This window comes from Rousettus aegyptiacus, unplaced genomic scaffold (assembly GCF_014176215.1).
Source record: "Rousettus aegyptiacus isolate mRouAeg1 unplaced genomic scaffold, mRouAeg1.p scaffold_m13_p_5, whole genome shotgun sequence".
Taxonomy (NCBI): domain Eukaryota; kingdom Metazoa; phylum Chordata; class Mammalia; order Chiroptera; family Pteropodidae; genus Rousettus; species Rousettus aegyptiacus.
In genome coordinates this window covers 120,313,189-120,326,420 of record NW_023416308.1, presented here as the reverse complement: position 1 = coordinate 120,326,420, position 13,232 = coordinate 120,313,189, and the positions used below count along the sequence as shown (strand labels likewise).

The 13,232-nt window shown below is 67.2% G+C and overlaps 1 protein-coding gene across 1 annotated transcript in view; it reads left to right on the top strand.

Annotated features, from left to right (window-relative positions):
* KCNQ1 (potassium voltage-gated channel subfamily Q member 1) overlaps positions 1 to 13,232 on the top strand; it is a 255,539-nt gene that overhangs the window by 108,861 nt on the left and 133,446 nt on the right. Inside the window, exon 11 of the mRNA XM_016131129.2 lies at positions 5,739 to 5,859. Within this exon, the coding sequence (XP_015986615.2) occupies positions 5,739 to 5,859 (121 nt within the window). The remainder of the gene's footprint in view (positions 1 to 5,738; positions 5,860 to 13,232) is intronic.

Genomic DNA, 13,232 nt, shown 5'->3' with positions numbered 1-13,232 from the left:
TTTTTTTTTTTTTTTGAAAGAACATTTGAATCCTGGACGAAGTTTTAGCTCTGTTACTTGACAACTGTATAATGTAACCCAGGGTCCTTGGATCTCAGCCCCGAATCTCGACAGCGGGGGCGGGGAGCGCTCCCACCGGCCCAGCCCGGGCGCCTCGGAATGCGCACGTGTTCGGGCTCACCGGCCATTTTCCTGTGCTCTCGGGGACGTCAGGGGGCCCTGCCTGGGGCCCTTCTCCCAGGTGTGACTGCCCTGTCTGTACAGTTTCCTGCTGGAAGACAGCCCCTCGGCCCCGGGGCCAGGAGCACCCCGAGTCTGACCGCATCCCCCACCGCCGCTCGGGCTCGGACACGTCCCCCGCGCCCGCGGGCCCGGGGGCCCCCTTCCGTGACGCGCTCCGTGCTGCCCGTTCCCCGTGCAGTCGTTTACGTCTTCTCACTGCTTCGGGGGCGCTTCCTGGCGTTTCACGGGTCTTGGCCTCCTGCGGTCGTCCTCTCTCTTCGGGGAGTCGCCGATCGGGCCTCACTCGATTTCCCTTCGCAATCACTGCCTCTCACGTTCTAGAAAAGCCTCCCAACCCCTGCGGTCATAAGAGACTCTTCTGGACTCAGCCACACGGGCTTTCGAGTTCTGGTTCCTTCGCCAGCCTCCACTCACCTGGATGCCAAGGACGGGTCTTTGGAGGACGGCCGAGGGAGCGGTCAGGTCCGCCGCTGGCCAGCTGTCCTTCGGCACGTCCTGCCCACCACGTGCGGGGCCACCTCTGGCCCACAGCAGGCGTCCCTGTGTGTGTGGGGGGGGGGGGCTGTCCCTGACACGCAGTCCTGTCCCCGGTGCCGGTCCCTCTGCATCAGACGGCAGTGCCCCGAGGGCCCCTGCCCCGTGGGAAACGCGGTGTCTCCAGACGGGCTGTTGGCGCTCGTCCTCTTGCCCTGGTCGGCTTCGGATTCGGCTTCGGATTCGGCTCCGGATTCGGCTCCGGATTCGGCTCCGGATTCGGCTCCGCAAGGTTCCAACACAGAAACGCTGAGGGTGTCGTCAAGACTCAGGGAGGAGCTTGTCCCTGCTCAGTCTTTCAGGCAACAGAACAAAACACTTCTCCATCTACTCACATCTTCACGAACATCTCCCGTTTAAGTCTTGCAATTTTCCCTTAGAGTTCTTGTACACCCTTGATTAGAGATACTAAAGATCTTTTTGGTATTACGGCACAGAGGTGTTCTTTGCTTTTTCCTTAGAAATAACCTGATGTACAGAAAAGGCAAACGCCGTCCCGAGACCCCGTATGCCCATCGCCAGCTTCCCCTGACGTTAGCATCACCGAGACGCGACGCGGTGATCAGGACGCAGGGCAGAACGTGGAGACGGTGGTGCCGGGTGCACCTGGGCTGACGCATCCGGACTGCCCGCTGAAGTCCCCGTGTCCCTGTCCTGTCCCGGGCTCCACCGTCACACGCAGTCAGCGGGTCTCTTTAGCCTCCTCGGTCCCGCCTTGTCTCCCACAACCGTGGCACCCATGAGGCGCGCCCGCCGGGTCGCTCGGCGTGGGTCCGTCTGTGTGGCGCTGGCGGGGACAGCCCGGCAGCCCGGGTCCAGGGCAGGGAGGCCGCGGGAGCGAGGTGTTTCCCTCACTGCGCCACGTCAGGATCGTGATGTCACTGGTCACGTTAACCTTGACGCACTCGGTTGGGGTGGTGTCGGCCAGGTCCCCCGCTGTCCAGATGCTGTCTGGCCCTTTCCGGCGTCTAGTCACGACCACCGGGTCCCCAGGCTCCTCCCGCGGCGCGGCGTGGGAGGGCGGGCGGACACTCGCTAAACCCGCCACAGCCTCGAACAAGTGCTCCAGTCGCTCCCTCGAGTTCCGCCCGCTGACCTCGGCCCCGGCCACGGGCCGTGCGGTGGCTGCCCCGCCGCGGGGCTCAGCCACCGCTTACGCCGTTCTCCTCGTCACCACGCCCACGGCGGGTCCCTCCGTGCGGGGCACCTGACCACGCGCCCGCCGCTTACCTAGTAGAGCTGTATGGATGCGGGAACGCTGGTGTGCAAGCTGCAATCTGGTTCGTTTGTAATCCGGTTCGTCGATTTAGCAAAGCACTGTGGACGTGGGAATGCTGGTACGAGCGGTAACCCGGTTCATTTGTAATCCGGTTCATTTACTTAGCAGAGCTGTATAGACGTGGGAATGCCGGTGTACGAGCGGTAACCCGGTTCGTTTGTAATCCGGTTCGTTTGTAATCCAATTCATTTGTAATCCAGTTCATTTACTTAGCAAAGCAGTGTGGACGTGGGAACTCTGGTTGCGAGCTGTAATCCAGTTCATTTGTAATCCGATTTGTAATCCGGTTCATTTACTTACCAGAGCGGTACGGACGCAGGAATGCCGGTGTACAAGCAATAATCCAGTTTATTTGTAATCCGGTTCATTTGTAATCCGATTTGTAATCCGGTTCATTTGTAGTCCGGTTCATTTACTTACCAGAGCGGGATAGACATGGGCGTGCCGGTGTACGAGCTGTAATCAGTTCATTTACTTACCAGAGCAGTATGGACGCAGGAACTCTGGTTGCGAGCTGTAATCGGTTCATTTATAATCCGGTTCATCTACTCACCAGAGCGGCACGGCCGCGGGAACGCCGGCTGCGAGCTGTAACCAGCGCCGTTCCTTTGCATCAGGCCCGGAGGGGAGCTGTCGGGGATTAGAGCCCGGGCCGGGGTCGCGCCCCGTCCTCCTGGCACCGGCAGCACTGAAGCCCGTCACCCTCCCCCGGGATGACCGTTCCGCCAGGGGGCCAGTCCCTGTCCCTGGAGGACAAGCAGCACTGTGAAGCCGGGGCCTGGTGCCCGGTGCTCACCACCCCAGGGCTGTCAGCGCCGCCGAGGCCCTGGCAGACAGAGCCGCGGCCCGCTGCGTCTACCCCGCCGGTCCGCTGCCCCTCACCGCACGCGCCCGCCCCGACTCGCTGCTCCTCTGACAGCGAGAAAGCTCGCGCCCGTGCCCTCCGTTGTGGACTTACCCGTGTGACCCGAGTGCACGTGGCGCGCCCTGTGAGAACCTCCCGGGCTAGAACTCGGTGACCGTGAGTCGCTGTTCTCGTCCCTTAGCCGCGCAGTGTGCGCACGAGGCCCTGGGGGCCCGCTCCGCGCCCCGCCCCTCCCCCCACCCCCGCATGGCGGTGTATCACGGTGTCCCCGCGTCGCAGCGAGCTTGCCGCCCTGCGCTGCCGCCCTCCGACGGGCCGGCCGACTGCCTTTTAGTTCGCACGCGGTGAGATCCCCCGGAGCCGTGTAGTTCTACGGGTTTCGACAAACGTCTGGAGTCGTGCGGCCGCCGCAGCAGCGCGTGGAGAGGTCCCGCGGCCCCGCAGACTCCCCCGGGAGACCGCTTCGAAGTGGGGCGCTCCCCCCGCTGCGCGCCAGCAGCCGTGGACCCGTCTCCGCCCCTGTCGTTTTGCCTTTCCCGAGTGGCGTCTGGACGGAGTCACGGAGCGCGCAGCCTCTCGCACGCGGCGGCTTCCGCTTGGCGAACGCGCTCGCGCTCCCCGCGTGCTGCCGCGTGGGTCGCCCCGGGCCCTGGTCCGCCGCGTGGGGGCCGCTGCTGGCCCGCGGGGGGGCTGCCGCGCCGCCCCGGCCGCCGTGAGCGAAGCTGCCATACACGCTTCTGTGAGGGTCCCCGCGAATGTGCGTCTTCGGTTCCCTCGGGCGCACGGGAGCAGGACCGCGGGGTCACGCGGTGGGCGCGTGGGACTCCGCCCGGCGCCCGCAGCCGTCCTCGCAGACGCGTCGTGTGATCAGGCGTCTGCGGTTTCTCCTTTTTCTTTTAACCGGATGGTGAGAAGGCTGTGACTTTGTCTCCCCAAATACTGAAAACTGACACCGTTTAAGATTCTCAGCTGCTCCGGGGTGCGCGTAGTGGCCGCTTCCCGCGGCCCGGTTTGCGTTTTCCTGAGCTGCAGGCGTCGGCCGCACAGAGCGGCTCCCGCGCCCTCGTTCTCGACCCGTCCGGATCTGCTCATTTGCGTTGCGTCGTCGAGGCGGGAGAGTTCTTCCTGTGTTCCGGATGCAAGTCCTTGACCGGACAGGTGCCGTGGGAGCATCTTCTCCGAGTCGGAGGCTCGTCTTTCCATCCTCTTAGCTGTATCTTTTCCAGAACTCATGCTCTTAGTTTTGAAAAATTCCAATTTTTCAAAAACGTTTTCCCTTAACAGATCGAAATTTTGGTGTATAATTCAACACTCATGGCCAAATGCAAGGTCCAGAGATTTTCTCCCATGTTTCCTTCAAAAAATTTTACTTTATGTGTTACTTTGGCTTTTTTTTTTAAAAATTAAGATGACATGCACCTTTCACATTTTCACGTTTTCATTGTTGACCTCCCATAGTTAGGTGTAAATGCGAAATATATTATTAAAACTTACAGATACAGACACACATTTCTACATTTAAATCACAAATAGATTTAGGAGACAGTTACATTACTTTGGGTGGGAAAACCTCCCTTTTTCAAAAAAGCTAAAGGTAGGTACACCACGCAACACGTCCTATGACTGAGAACAACCAGACCAAGGCTGAAACGCCAAAGACGGACAGGGGAAGACATCGTCACCTCGTGTGACAGAAGGTTGACGTATCAGAAACGCCGACACACCGCCGAGCCGAAACGAGTGAAGGGTGTGAACAGACGCTTGTGCGGAGGGAACCCGGCTGCCTTCGGGCCACGAAAGGCGCCTGGCGTGGACGGGAACCGGCGTCCCGGACGCGCCCACGCCGCTGGGCGTGAGGGGCTGGCGCGCCCGCCCCCCACCTCCCGGCGCGCAGGCTGCATGCGAGTCAGGCGCGTCACTGACTACGGTGGTGACTAAGGTGGTGGCTTTAAGCGAATGGCGCCCGAGCATTCGTCAGACACGGAACGGCCGAGTTACCCGTGGCTGACCGAAACCGCGGACCGGCATGCGGCTACTGAGTGACACTTAGGTCGCCTCCCTGCCTGAGAAAAGTGACGTGAGCACGTTGCGGTGACGGGGACAGGGCCGCCACGTGTGTAAACGCAAGTCCCAGCTGGCGGCTGCTGCGATGAGCGGCGGACGCGCTGGGCGTCCGGCTGGCGGTGACCCGGACGACCTCGGGGGACGAGGGTCTTCACGACTTTGTGTTTCCTTTTTACGAGTACTTAATTCTTTCACAGTAAAAACAGTAAATGAAGAAAAGTGAGTCCAGACAGAAAGTCGGGGGGCTGATGTGTGTTCTCGGTCAGCGCCGAGCACCTGTCAGGTCACCGAGGGCCGCGCTGGGAATCCGGATGTTACCACGGGGAGTTTCGGCACATCCTGTGTCTCCCTGTGGGGAGGTGGCACTCTGGCCACCGCTGCCTTGTGGACTGTGGGCTCCTCGTGGGCAGTCGTCCTGCCGCCCTGGGTGTCGGTGGCGTGACATGAGGCCACCACTTGCGTGACGGCCACAGCCTGCTGATGGGGGTGAGCCTGGGGAGAGGCCCAGATGCCTGATCCGGCTCTGAGGCGGCATCGCTGGCCCTCGGGGCCGTCCCGCCCCACCAGCCCCCCAGATCCGGGGGCCGAGGCTCTGGGCACGATCCGTCCTCCAGGCCCGGCAGGCACCCCGTTCGTTTGCGGGCAGGCTCGGGGTGCAAAGGCCTGTTGCCGGCCGGGGTGGGCGCCTGAGCCCAGCTCTGGCCAGCCCCGGCCTCGTGATGCTAATGCGCGGCCTCACGCCTTGCCCCGCAGGGAAGAAGAGCCCCATGCTGCTGGAGGTGAGCACGCCCCAGTTCGTGAGAACCAACAGCTTCACCGAGGACCTGGACCTGGAGGGCGAGACGCTGCTGGCGCCCATCACCCACGTGTCACAGTGAGTGCGCTGCCCGCGGGGGGCAGGGCAGGGGCCGCGGCAGCGCCCCACTCGCCGCCTGACCCCGCGGCCTGGGGCCGCCGGCCCCGGTGCCCGCACGCCAGGCGGGGGCGGAGCGGGGCGCGGGGTGCTTCCCGCCGCGTCTGGGAACATGATCCTCTTGTTTTGACTTACGGAAACCCAGACTGATCATTTTCCACTTGTTTTCGTGCTCTGAGTGTCTGAGAAGATTGTTTTCCTCTCCTCGGCCCCCTCCTCCGCTGCCCCCAGAGACGACTTTGTTTCCGAGCGCGCCGCCTAGTACCCCGTGGCGCCCGGGCAGGTGTGCGCTGGCAGGGGGATGGCCCCCCAGGAGCCCCCCTGGGGGCACCGCTGGCCAGGCCGCGTGCCCATCCTTCCCCATCACGGCTCCGCCGGACAACGCCCCCCCATGACGTGCGGCGCGGCGCCCCCAGCCAGGGCGCCCTGCAGTGACGGCCTGTGTGGGGTCGAGGGCACTCGAGCCCGGTCTGGCCTGAAATCCCCGCTGGGGACCCCCCTGAGACTTTGTGTCCGGACGTGTGGGCGGCACACTTGGCCACCCGAGTCTCTCGCTCGCTCTTTCCTTCTCTGCCGACTGGTCACTCAAGCGCGTTCTGCTCCTCCAGACCCTCACCTGCACCTGGCTGCTGGCCAGTGCTGCCCTGGCCTCGCAGGTGACCGAGGGGGCTGGCACCCACGCTGCGGCCAGGACGAGGGATGAGGGGCAGCTGTGGCTGTCACAAGGCGGAACCGGGACCAGACAAGTCTCGCACGCCCACAGGGACCCGGGCAGGGCAGCAGAATGAGCGTCTGCAGGCTCGGTGGGGGCCGGCCAGGTCACCGGGAGCACGGCGACTTGTCCTCGTGGGCCCGGCCCTGGAGCGGGCTTCGGGGCCACCCCTGGGAATGAGGCTGACCGCCAGGCCCGTCATGGGAACGACCTGCCGGGCTTGCTTGCTAGGTGGCTGCGGGCAGGGGTGTGGGCAGCAGTGTGAGCCGCGCAGGCCGGGTTGGTGCCGGCCGAGGCCTGCAGTCCAGGGCGCATGGGACCCCAGTGCTGAAAGGCGGCGCTCTGTGGCCAGGGCCGTGCCTGCTCGGGGCGTGACCGCAGGGGCCTGCGGGGAGCCTGGCCTCCGACAGCGGCCGGCCCACGCCGCCCACCCTGCCCTCGGTCCTCACATCAGCCTCTCTGCTTCGTGCTGGCAGCCACGGCTGGGCCCCCAGGGTGCACACACAGGAGTCACGCCCTGGGGGGCAGGGCCGTCACCCCCCGGTCTTTCCCACTGGGTGGTCAGGCCTCGCCGGCTCTGGGCCCTTAAGGGTCCCGCATGGAGGCCCAGAGTGACGGTGGCAAAGGGCTGGGGACCGAGGTGGTCGCCCCCTTCGAGGCGAGGGCCGCCTGCTCTGGAGCCAGCGGCTGCCCCCCGCCCGGAGAGCCCCAGGAGGCACCGGGCCCGTGCCGCTGCGACATGGAGGGCGCCTGGCCACCTCTCGTCCTCCTGCCCCTGAGACACAGCCCATCGCGCCCGCACGGCCCCAGCTGTGTGCCTGCCGCGTCGCCCGGAGGCCCACCGCGGCCTTCGCAGGCCGGCAGCCCCATGGGGCGGCTGTTCGCCTGTTGGGGAGAACGTCTCTGTCACCTCCAGCACCGGCTGGGTGTAAGCGGGGCCAAGACCCCAGTTGTCACCCGGCGGGGGCCCTGCCCGGGAACCCGCGAAGACCGTGCACAGCGCAGGCCACCAGAAGCTGCGGCAGGGAGCGGCCGCCTCGTCCTCAGTAGTCGGGGTACTGGGGTACCGTACTTTGTCGGGGGTCCCGGTGGCAGGGTGGGGTGCAGGAGAGTGAAACAGTAAGAATGGAGGAGCTGCCGGGCGACAGGCCGAGGGAGGCCCCATCCCATGCAGCTGGAGGTGATGTGGGCACCGTGCGGGGTGGGGTAGGGGGACCCCACGTTCCCTTGCCTCACGCACAGCCTGCCTGTGATGCTGCCCTAGTCCAGTTCGGCTCCAGTCCCCCCGCCCCCTGCCCCGGCAGCAGCTCCCACCATCGGCCAGCCCCAGGCACCCCCGCCTGCACGCCCCCCCGCCCGCGTGCCTGGCCGGGCTGTGCACGGGGGGCTGTGCACGAGGGTCTCGCGGGCAGGGCGTGGGGCCGCCGCTGAAACACAGATCTGCTTCTCAGCATTTCGCTGGCGTTGAATGTATACCACGTTGGGCCGTTTCCAGGACTCAAATTAAAAACATAAATGCACATTTTGTTTCCATCCCCAGCTCTCCCCGCCCGTGGGGCCGCAGGGAGGTGAGGTCACTACAGCCCTGATTGCAGGAGGGTCCCTGGGGCTGGGAGAAGCTCCTCTTCCCGGGCGGTGGGCCATCGCTGGAGGGGTGGGCCCGGGGTCAGCGAGCAGGAGCGGGGGGCGGCGTGCTGGGGAAGGCGGCTGCAAGCACCCTGCCACGTCGGCAGGCCCTGCGTCCACGCGGCCCTGGGAGCTCGTGCCCTTGTAGCAATCTTCCTGTCCAACAAGGCCAGAAGGGAGCCCCAATAGCCCCCAGCCCCCCCGCACCTGCGGGCTTTCAGGGGTGAATGTGAGGCAGGACGGGACAGCTAGGACAGTGGGGACGGGGGGCTTCCCTCCCCAGCTCCATGAGAGGAGGGGAGCCCTGTGCCCCAGCAGGAGCCAGGCCCAGTCTCCTGCTGCTGCCCTGCCCAGTGGCTTCTCGCCTGGTCACAGGCAGGACTATGGGCAGGGAGGGCCACCCCGGGCGTCCCTGTCCTGAACTCCCTTGTCACCCATCTGCAGCCATCAGATCCCGAGTCATCCTTCCAGCGTCTACACCATCGTCCTCGCCCCACCGGGGCCCGGGGTGCCTGGGGGCCGTCTGGGGGTGTCTCCGCCCAGCCCCTTGCTCCTGGGCAGCAGGGTGTGTGTGGCCCCTCAGCCTGCCCCTGCCCGGCCACGCCAGCTCTCCAAGGAGGAGCCGAAGGCCGGGCTCAGGCACCTGGGTGCTGGTCAGAACCGGCCCCAGGCAGGGGGCTGTGTGGTCTGGGGACCCTCCTCCCAGCAGCCCTGGGAGACTGAGCTTGGGGTTCCGTGAGGTCCCCCCCCCCAGCTCCCGAGTCACCTACGACTGGCCCAGAACGTTCGGGCAGCGTGGGGGCACACGGACACACAGACGGATGGTGCCAGGGGCCGGGCCGGCCTGGGCGTAGCCTGCGGTTTCCCCGAAGGGTCCCCCCATCTCTGCCGCCGTGGCCTCCGGCAGGGGAGGCTCAGCCCACGCGTCCCGGGCACCCCCACCCTGTCCTGCTCTGCAGGGAGAACCCGGCGGCAGCCTGTGCAGCGTGCTGGGCCTTGGGAGGCCAGGGGCCTGCCGGTGCACGGCAGACGGAGGCGGGCCGGGGCGGGGGCGCTGCGGGGCCCCCCGCCAGGTGACCGTGAGCTTGCGGGCCTCCTGCACCATGACAGCCTGTAGGTCCTTGAGTTAAACCAGCCCTGTGTGTGTTAATTAGAATTTCCATGTCTTCAACTTTCTCCTGGACCCTGCAGAATCTCACGCCAGAGTGCTCGCTTCCCCTTCCCGGCGAGGCCGCTGCGGCCTGGCTGCCGGCCACAGCGCTGCTCATGTCTCCTGAATTCTGCGTCTGTCAGCGAGCTCAGGGCCAGCCCGTCCGTGCCTCTGGAAAGGGGGGCAAATGTCACAAGGCTCAGCCTTGCGCTCGGCTCCGTGGACCTGGGGCTGGCTCTTTTAATGGGACCAGCTCAACTGGGACACTGTGGGGACCCTGAGGCCCGTCCCGCGGTGGCCCACGCCCACAGGCCGTGGGGGCACGGGCGCGGCACCCCTGCAGCCTCCCCGCTTTGCCGCCTGCCCCGCGAGCTGTGCTGGGAGAGGGCGCGGGGGCAGCCCTGGGGCCGGCGTCCAGGGGACTTGGGAGGGGGCCTGCCAGGAACAGATGAGACCCGCTTGTGTCTCCGGACCGGTGCCCGGCCTTCGTCGGAGCCCCGGACCACCTCTGTCTGCACGAGGTGCCGAGGCAGCCGCACGGGAGGGCCATGCGAGGCTGCGGGAGTCCCAGGCTCCCCGTCGGAGCCTCGCAGCCCCGGCCAGGCTCGCACCGGCCTGTGAAAGGCACGGAGGATTAGACGTTCTCCTAATTAAATTAGAAGCGAGGCGGAGCGGCTTGGTGGGAAAGAGACAGATGGGACGGGGTGCCCTCGAGCTGGCTCCCAGCCGGCGTGGGCCCAGCTGCGGGAGGCCCCTGAGGACCCCCAACCCCTGGGAGCCGCCCTCCCTCCGTCCCAGCATGTGGGGGGACGCAGCCAGCCCCCTGGGGCCTCAGGGCGCCATCAGGTGGGAGGCCCAGGGGGGCAAGAACCCCCCCATGGGCAGCGGCCATCACCGCAGCCCCCCTCCGGGCTCGGCCCCTGCAACACGCCGGCCCCAGGCAGGCCGCAGGGCGGGGGGAGAGGCGCAGGCCCACAGCCTCGGGGTGGCCGAGGGGCCGGGCCACCCTGCAGAGTGCACTGTGTCGTGGGGGGGGCGTTTCTGGTAGCTGGGCGTCCCAGAGCCCTGAGGCACGCAGGGGCAGGGGGGTAGCGGGGGGCCCGCCTCAGCACCCCCAGGCCCGGCGGTCCCCCTCCCAGGCTGCGCTAGACCAGGCTGTCCCGGTGTACCCCGCGTCGTGCCCACCTTGGGCGCTGAAGGCCGAGCGCGCGGCCACCGTGCACAGCTCCCAGCATCTTCCCAGGACCCGTGCCCCGACTCCCTGCCTGTCTCCCCTGCACCCCACGAGCGGCTTCCGCCTTGTTGCTGCGCCGTGGATGGCCCCTCAGGCTAGGCCCCTGTGGAGTCCTCCATAGTGCTGAGAACACTCCCTGCGGCTCCCGGGGTTCGGGCTGCATTTCTGGGGTGTGGATGCCTGGCTGTGGGGCCGCTGGGCCACAAGACAGGCTCGTTTGTCTTCTGTGAAGGCCGCCTGACCGCGCCAGGCTGGCGTGGCTGTGGCGCACCCCACAGCCTCACGACACGGCCTCCCGGTCGCCTCCTTCACGGCCTCGCGGGTGGAGGCCGGGGATGCCTCCCCGTGACTTTAGCCCGCAGCGCCCGCCTCCAGCCGCAGTGGGCCCCGCCCGAGCTGTCATTCAGCCGAAGTCGTCCTCCGCCTTCTGCCCGGTTCCTTTCGGCGTCCTCTCCCCACTGACCGGCGGTTCTCTCTGGCTTTACTTCCCAGGTCTGCGAGGCCACCTTTGCGCCTGGAGCGCGTCCCGTGATGAACAGAGGGTGGTCCAGGCGACGTCCAAGCGCGTCCTCTCAGGACAGCGCCGCGTGCGTCCCGCCTGCGGCTCGCCGAGCGCTCCCAGGCCACGGGGACACCGCGGCTCCTCGCACGGCGCTGTCAGCCCCGTCCACGTGCGGGCTGCAGGCCGCGGGCCGGGCACGTCCCTCCCGCGTGGACGGCAAGGCCCCGTGTGCCGTTGGCGCCTGCGTGGCTCGCCGGTGGGTTCGGTGGGGTCCACGCTGCCGCGTTTCCCCAGGGCCACACTTCGATCACAGGTCTTGACAGCGAGGCCCGCGGGCTGTGGCCGGCGCCCGGCCTCGCGACGGGCTTGGCCGCCTGTGCCCAGCGTGCTGGGTCCGAGACGGGTGTGGGGAGGGTGGCACCTGCACTGACTCCGGGGTGTGGAGCCGTGGCCTCCGAGCGCGCCTGCAGACCCGGGGCCCCCGCTCTCGTCCAGCGTCGCCATCCTTGGGGTGCTGAAATGGGCACCCGTCAGAGGGCTACTCTTGTCACGTGTCCACCCAGCCTGGGGACACCGTCTGCCAGGGAACCCTGGCCAGCGGGGGTCGCATCGTTCTGCCTGCGGGATGCCGGGGCGGCCACCGCCCTCTCTGAGACGTGAGGGTGTCTCTCGCAGTGCTGGCCCGGCAGGTCTGGAGATGGGGTCAGGCATATGATCGCTAAGCTGACCGGCAAAGTGCCCGCTAAACATGGAGCCAGCATCCAGCATCGCCGTGGGGAGGGGAAACCCCGTCAGGACGTCCTTCGTTGGCCGAGAGCTTCCAAAACCGCCGGGTCACAAGTGTCCGTGGAATACAGCAGGGTCACGGTGTGGAGCCACCGGCGATGTCCTCACCAAGGTGCACCCGGAGACGAGCGACCCGGGCCTCAGCACGGGCTGCAGGCCGGGGCGCCCGTGGGTCCCCGACACGAGCGCCTGTCGCCGGCAGAGGGGCTTCTGTGCAGGTGCGGGTGGAGCCGGGCCCCACTATTTTGCTCTTGGGGGACAGGGCCCGGGGACCGCGACCCCGGGCGGACGCGTGGCCCGCCGTGCGTCCGCGGTTTGTCCTCAGTCGGCCCTCCTGCTGAGGACGGGGCGGCCTCCCGGCGGGGCGAGGAGCAGCACGCCGCGCATCTACTTCTCTTGGCCCTCGCGTGGCAGGGAGTGGCAGCACCAAGCTAGCTCCGTCCCCGGACAACCCGCGGGCGCCAGCGGGGGACAGCCTGACCGTGGCGGCCGTGCCGACAGACCCACGGCCTCGGCCACGGCCCCGCTGTCTGCGCCTCTCGCTCTGGGCTTCGCTGGGGAGGCCGCTGTGGGCCGGGCGCCACGAGGCCGGCAGGAGGGTCGGGAGGTGCGGAGCCGGTGCAGGCGCCCGGCCTCCCGTGGTCTGTGGCCCGTCGGGCGGGGGAGCCGTCCGCGGGGAGGCTGTGCGTCGTGCACGTGGCTCTTCGTGGCCGCCTTCTCCCACGAGCACTCCTCGGTGCCCTCAGTCTCCGCACGCCAAGGACCCAGCACCGCCATGCGGGAGGGTGAGGGGACTCATGGGCCTGCAGCCCCCTGGGGGCGTGTGGACAGCCTGGGCGAGGCGGACCGGCCTTCCCAGGACGAGGGCGCGGCTGTGTGTCCGGTCTGCCCTCGAGCCCCCGGGTGTCCCAGGCGAGGCCACTCCACAGATGCGCTCCCAGCAGCGACTGGCCGGAGAGAGGGCCAGCCGTGAGTCTGTCAGGTCTGGGGGGCCCCAGAGGAAGGCGAGGGGGTGGGTGGGTGACGGGAGGTCCAGGTCCGGCCCCGACTCGCGGCCCCACGCCAGCGGCACGAGCCGCGCCGGGCGCCCACCCCGCGGGCGCCCTCTGACGACGGCACTGGACATGTCCCACCAGCACGTACCCCCCAGGGACCCGGGGTCTGAGCAGTCCGCCACTTCCGTGGCCCGAGAGCTCCGCGGCAGGGATACACCCAGAGCTCCAGGAGGGGACCCGTCTTAGGGGCAATCCGAGGGATTTGCAGAGGTGACTGGGACCCTGTGTCTTCTAAGACTTTGGAACTCAATCGTCACCCAAGATCAGCC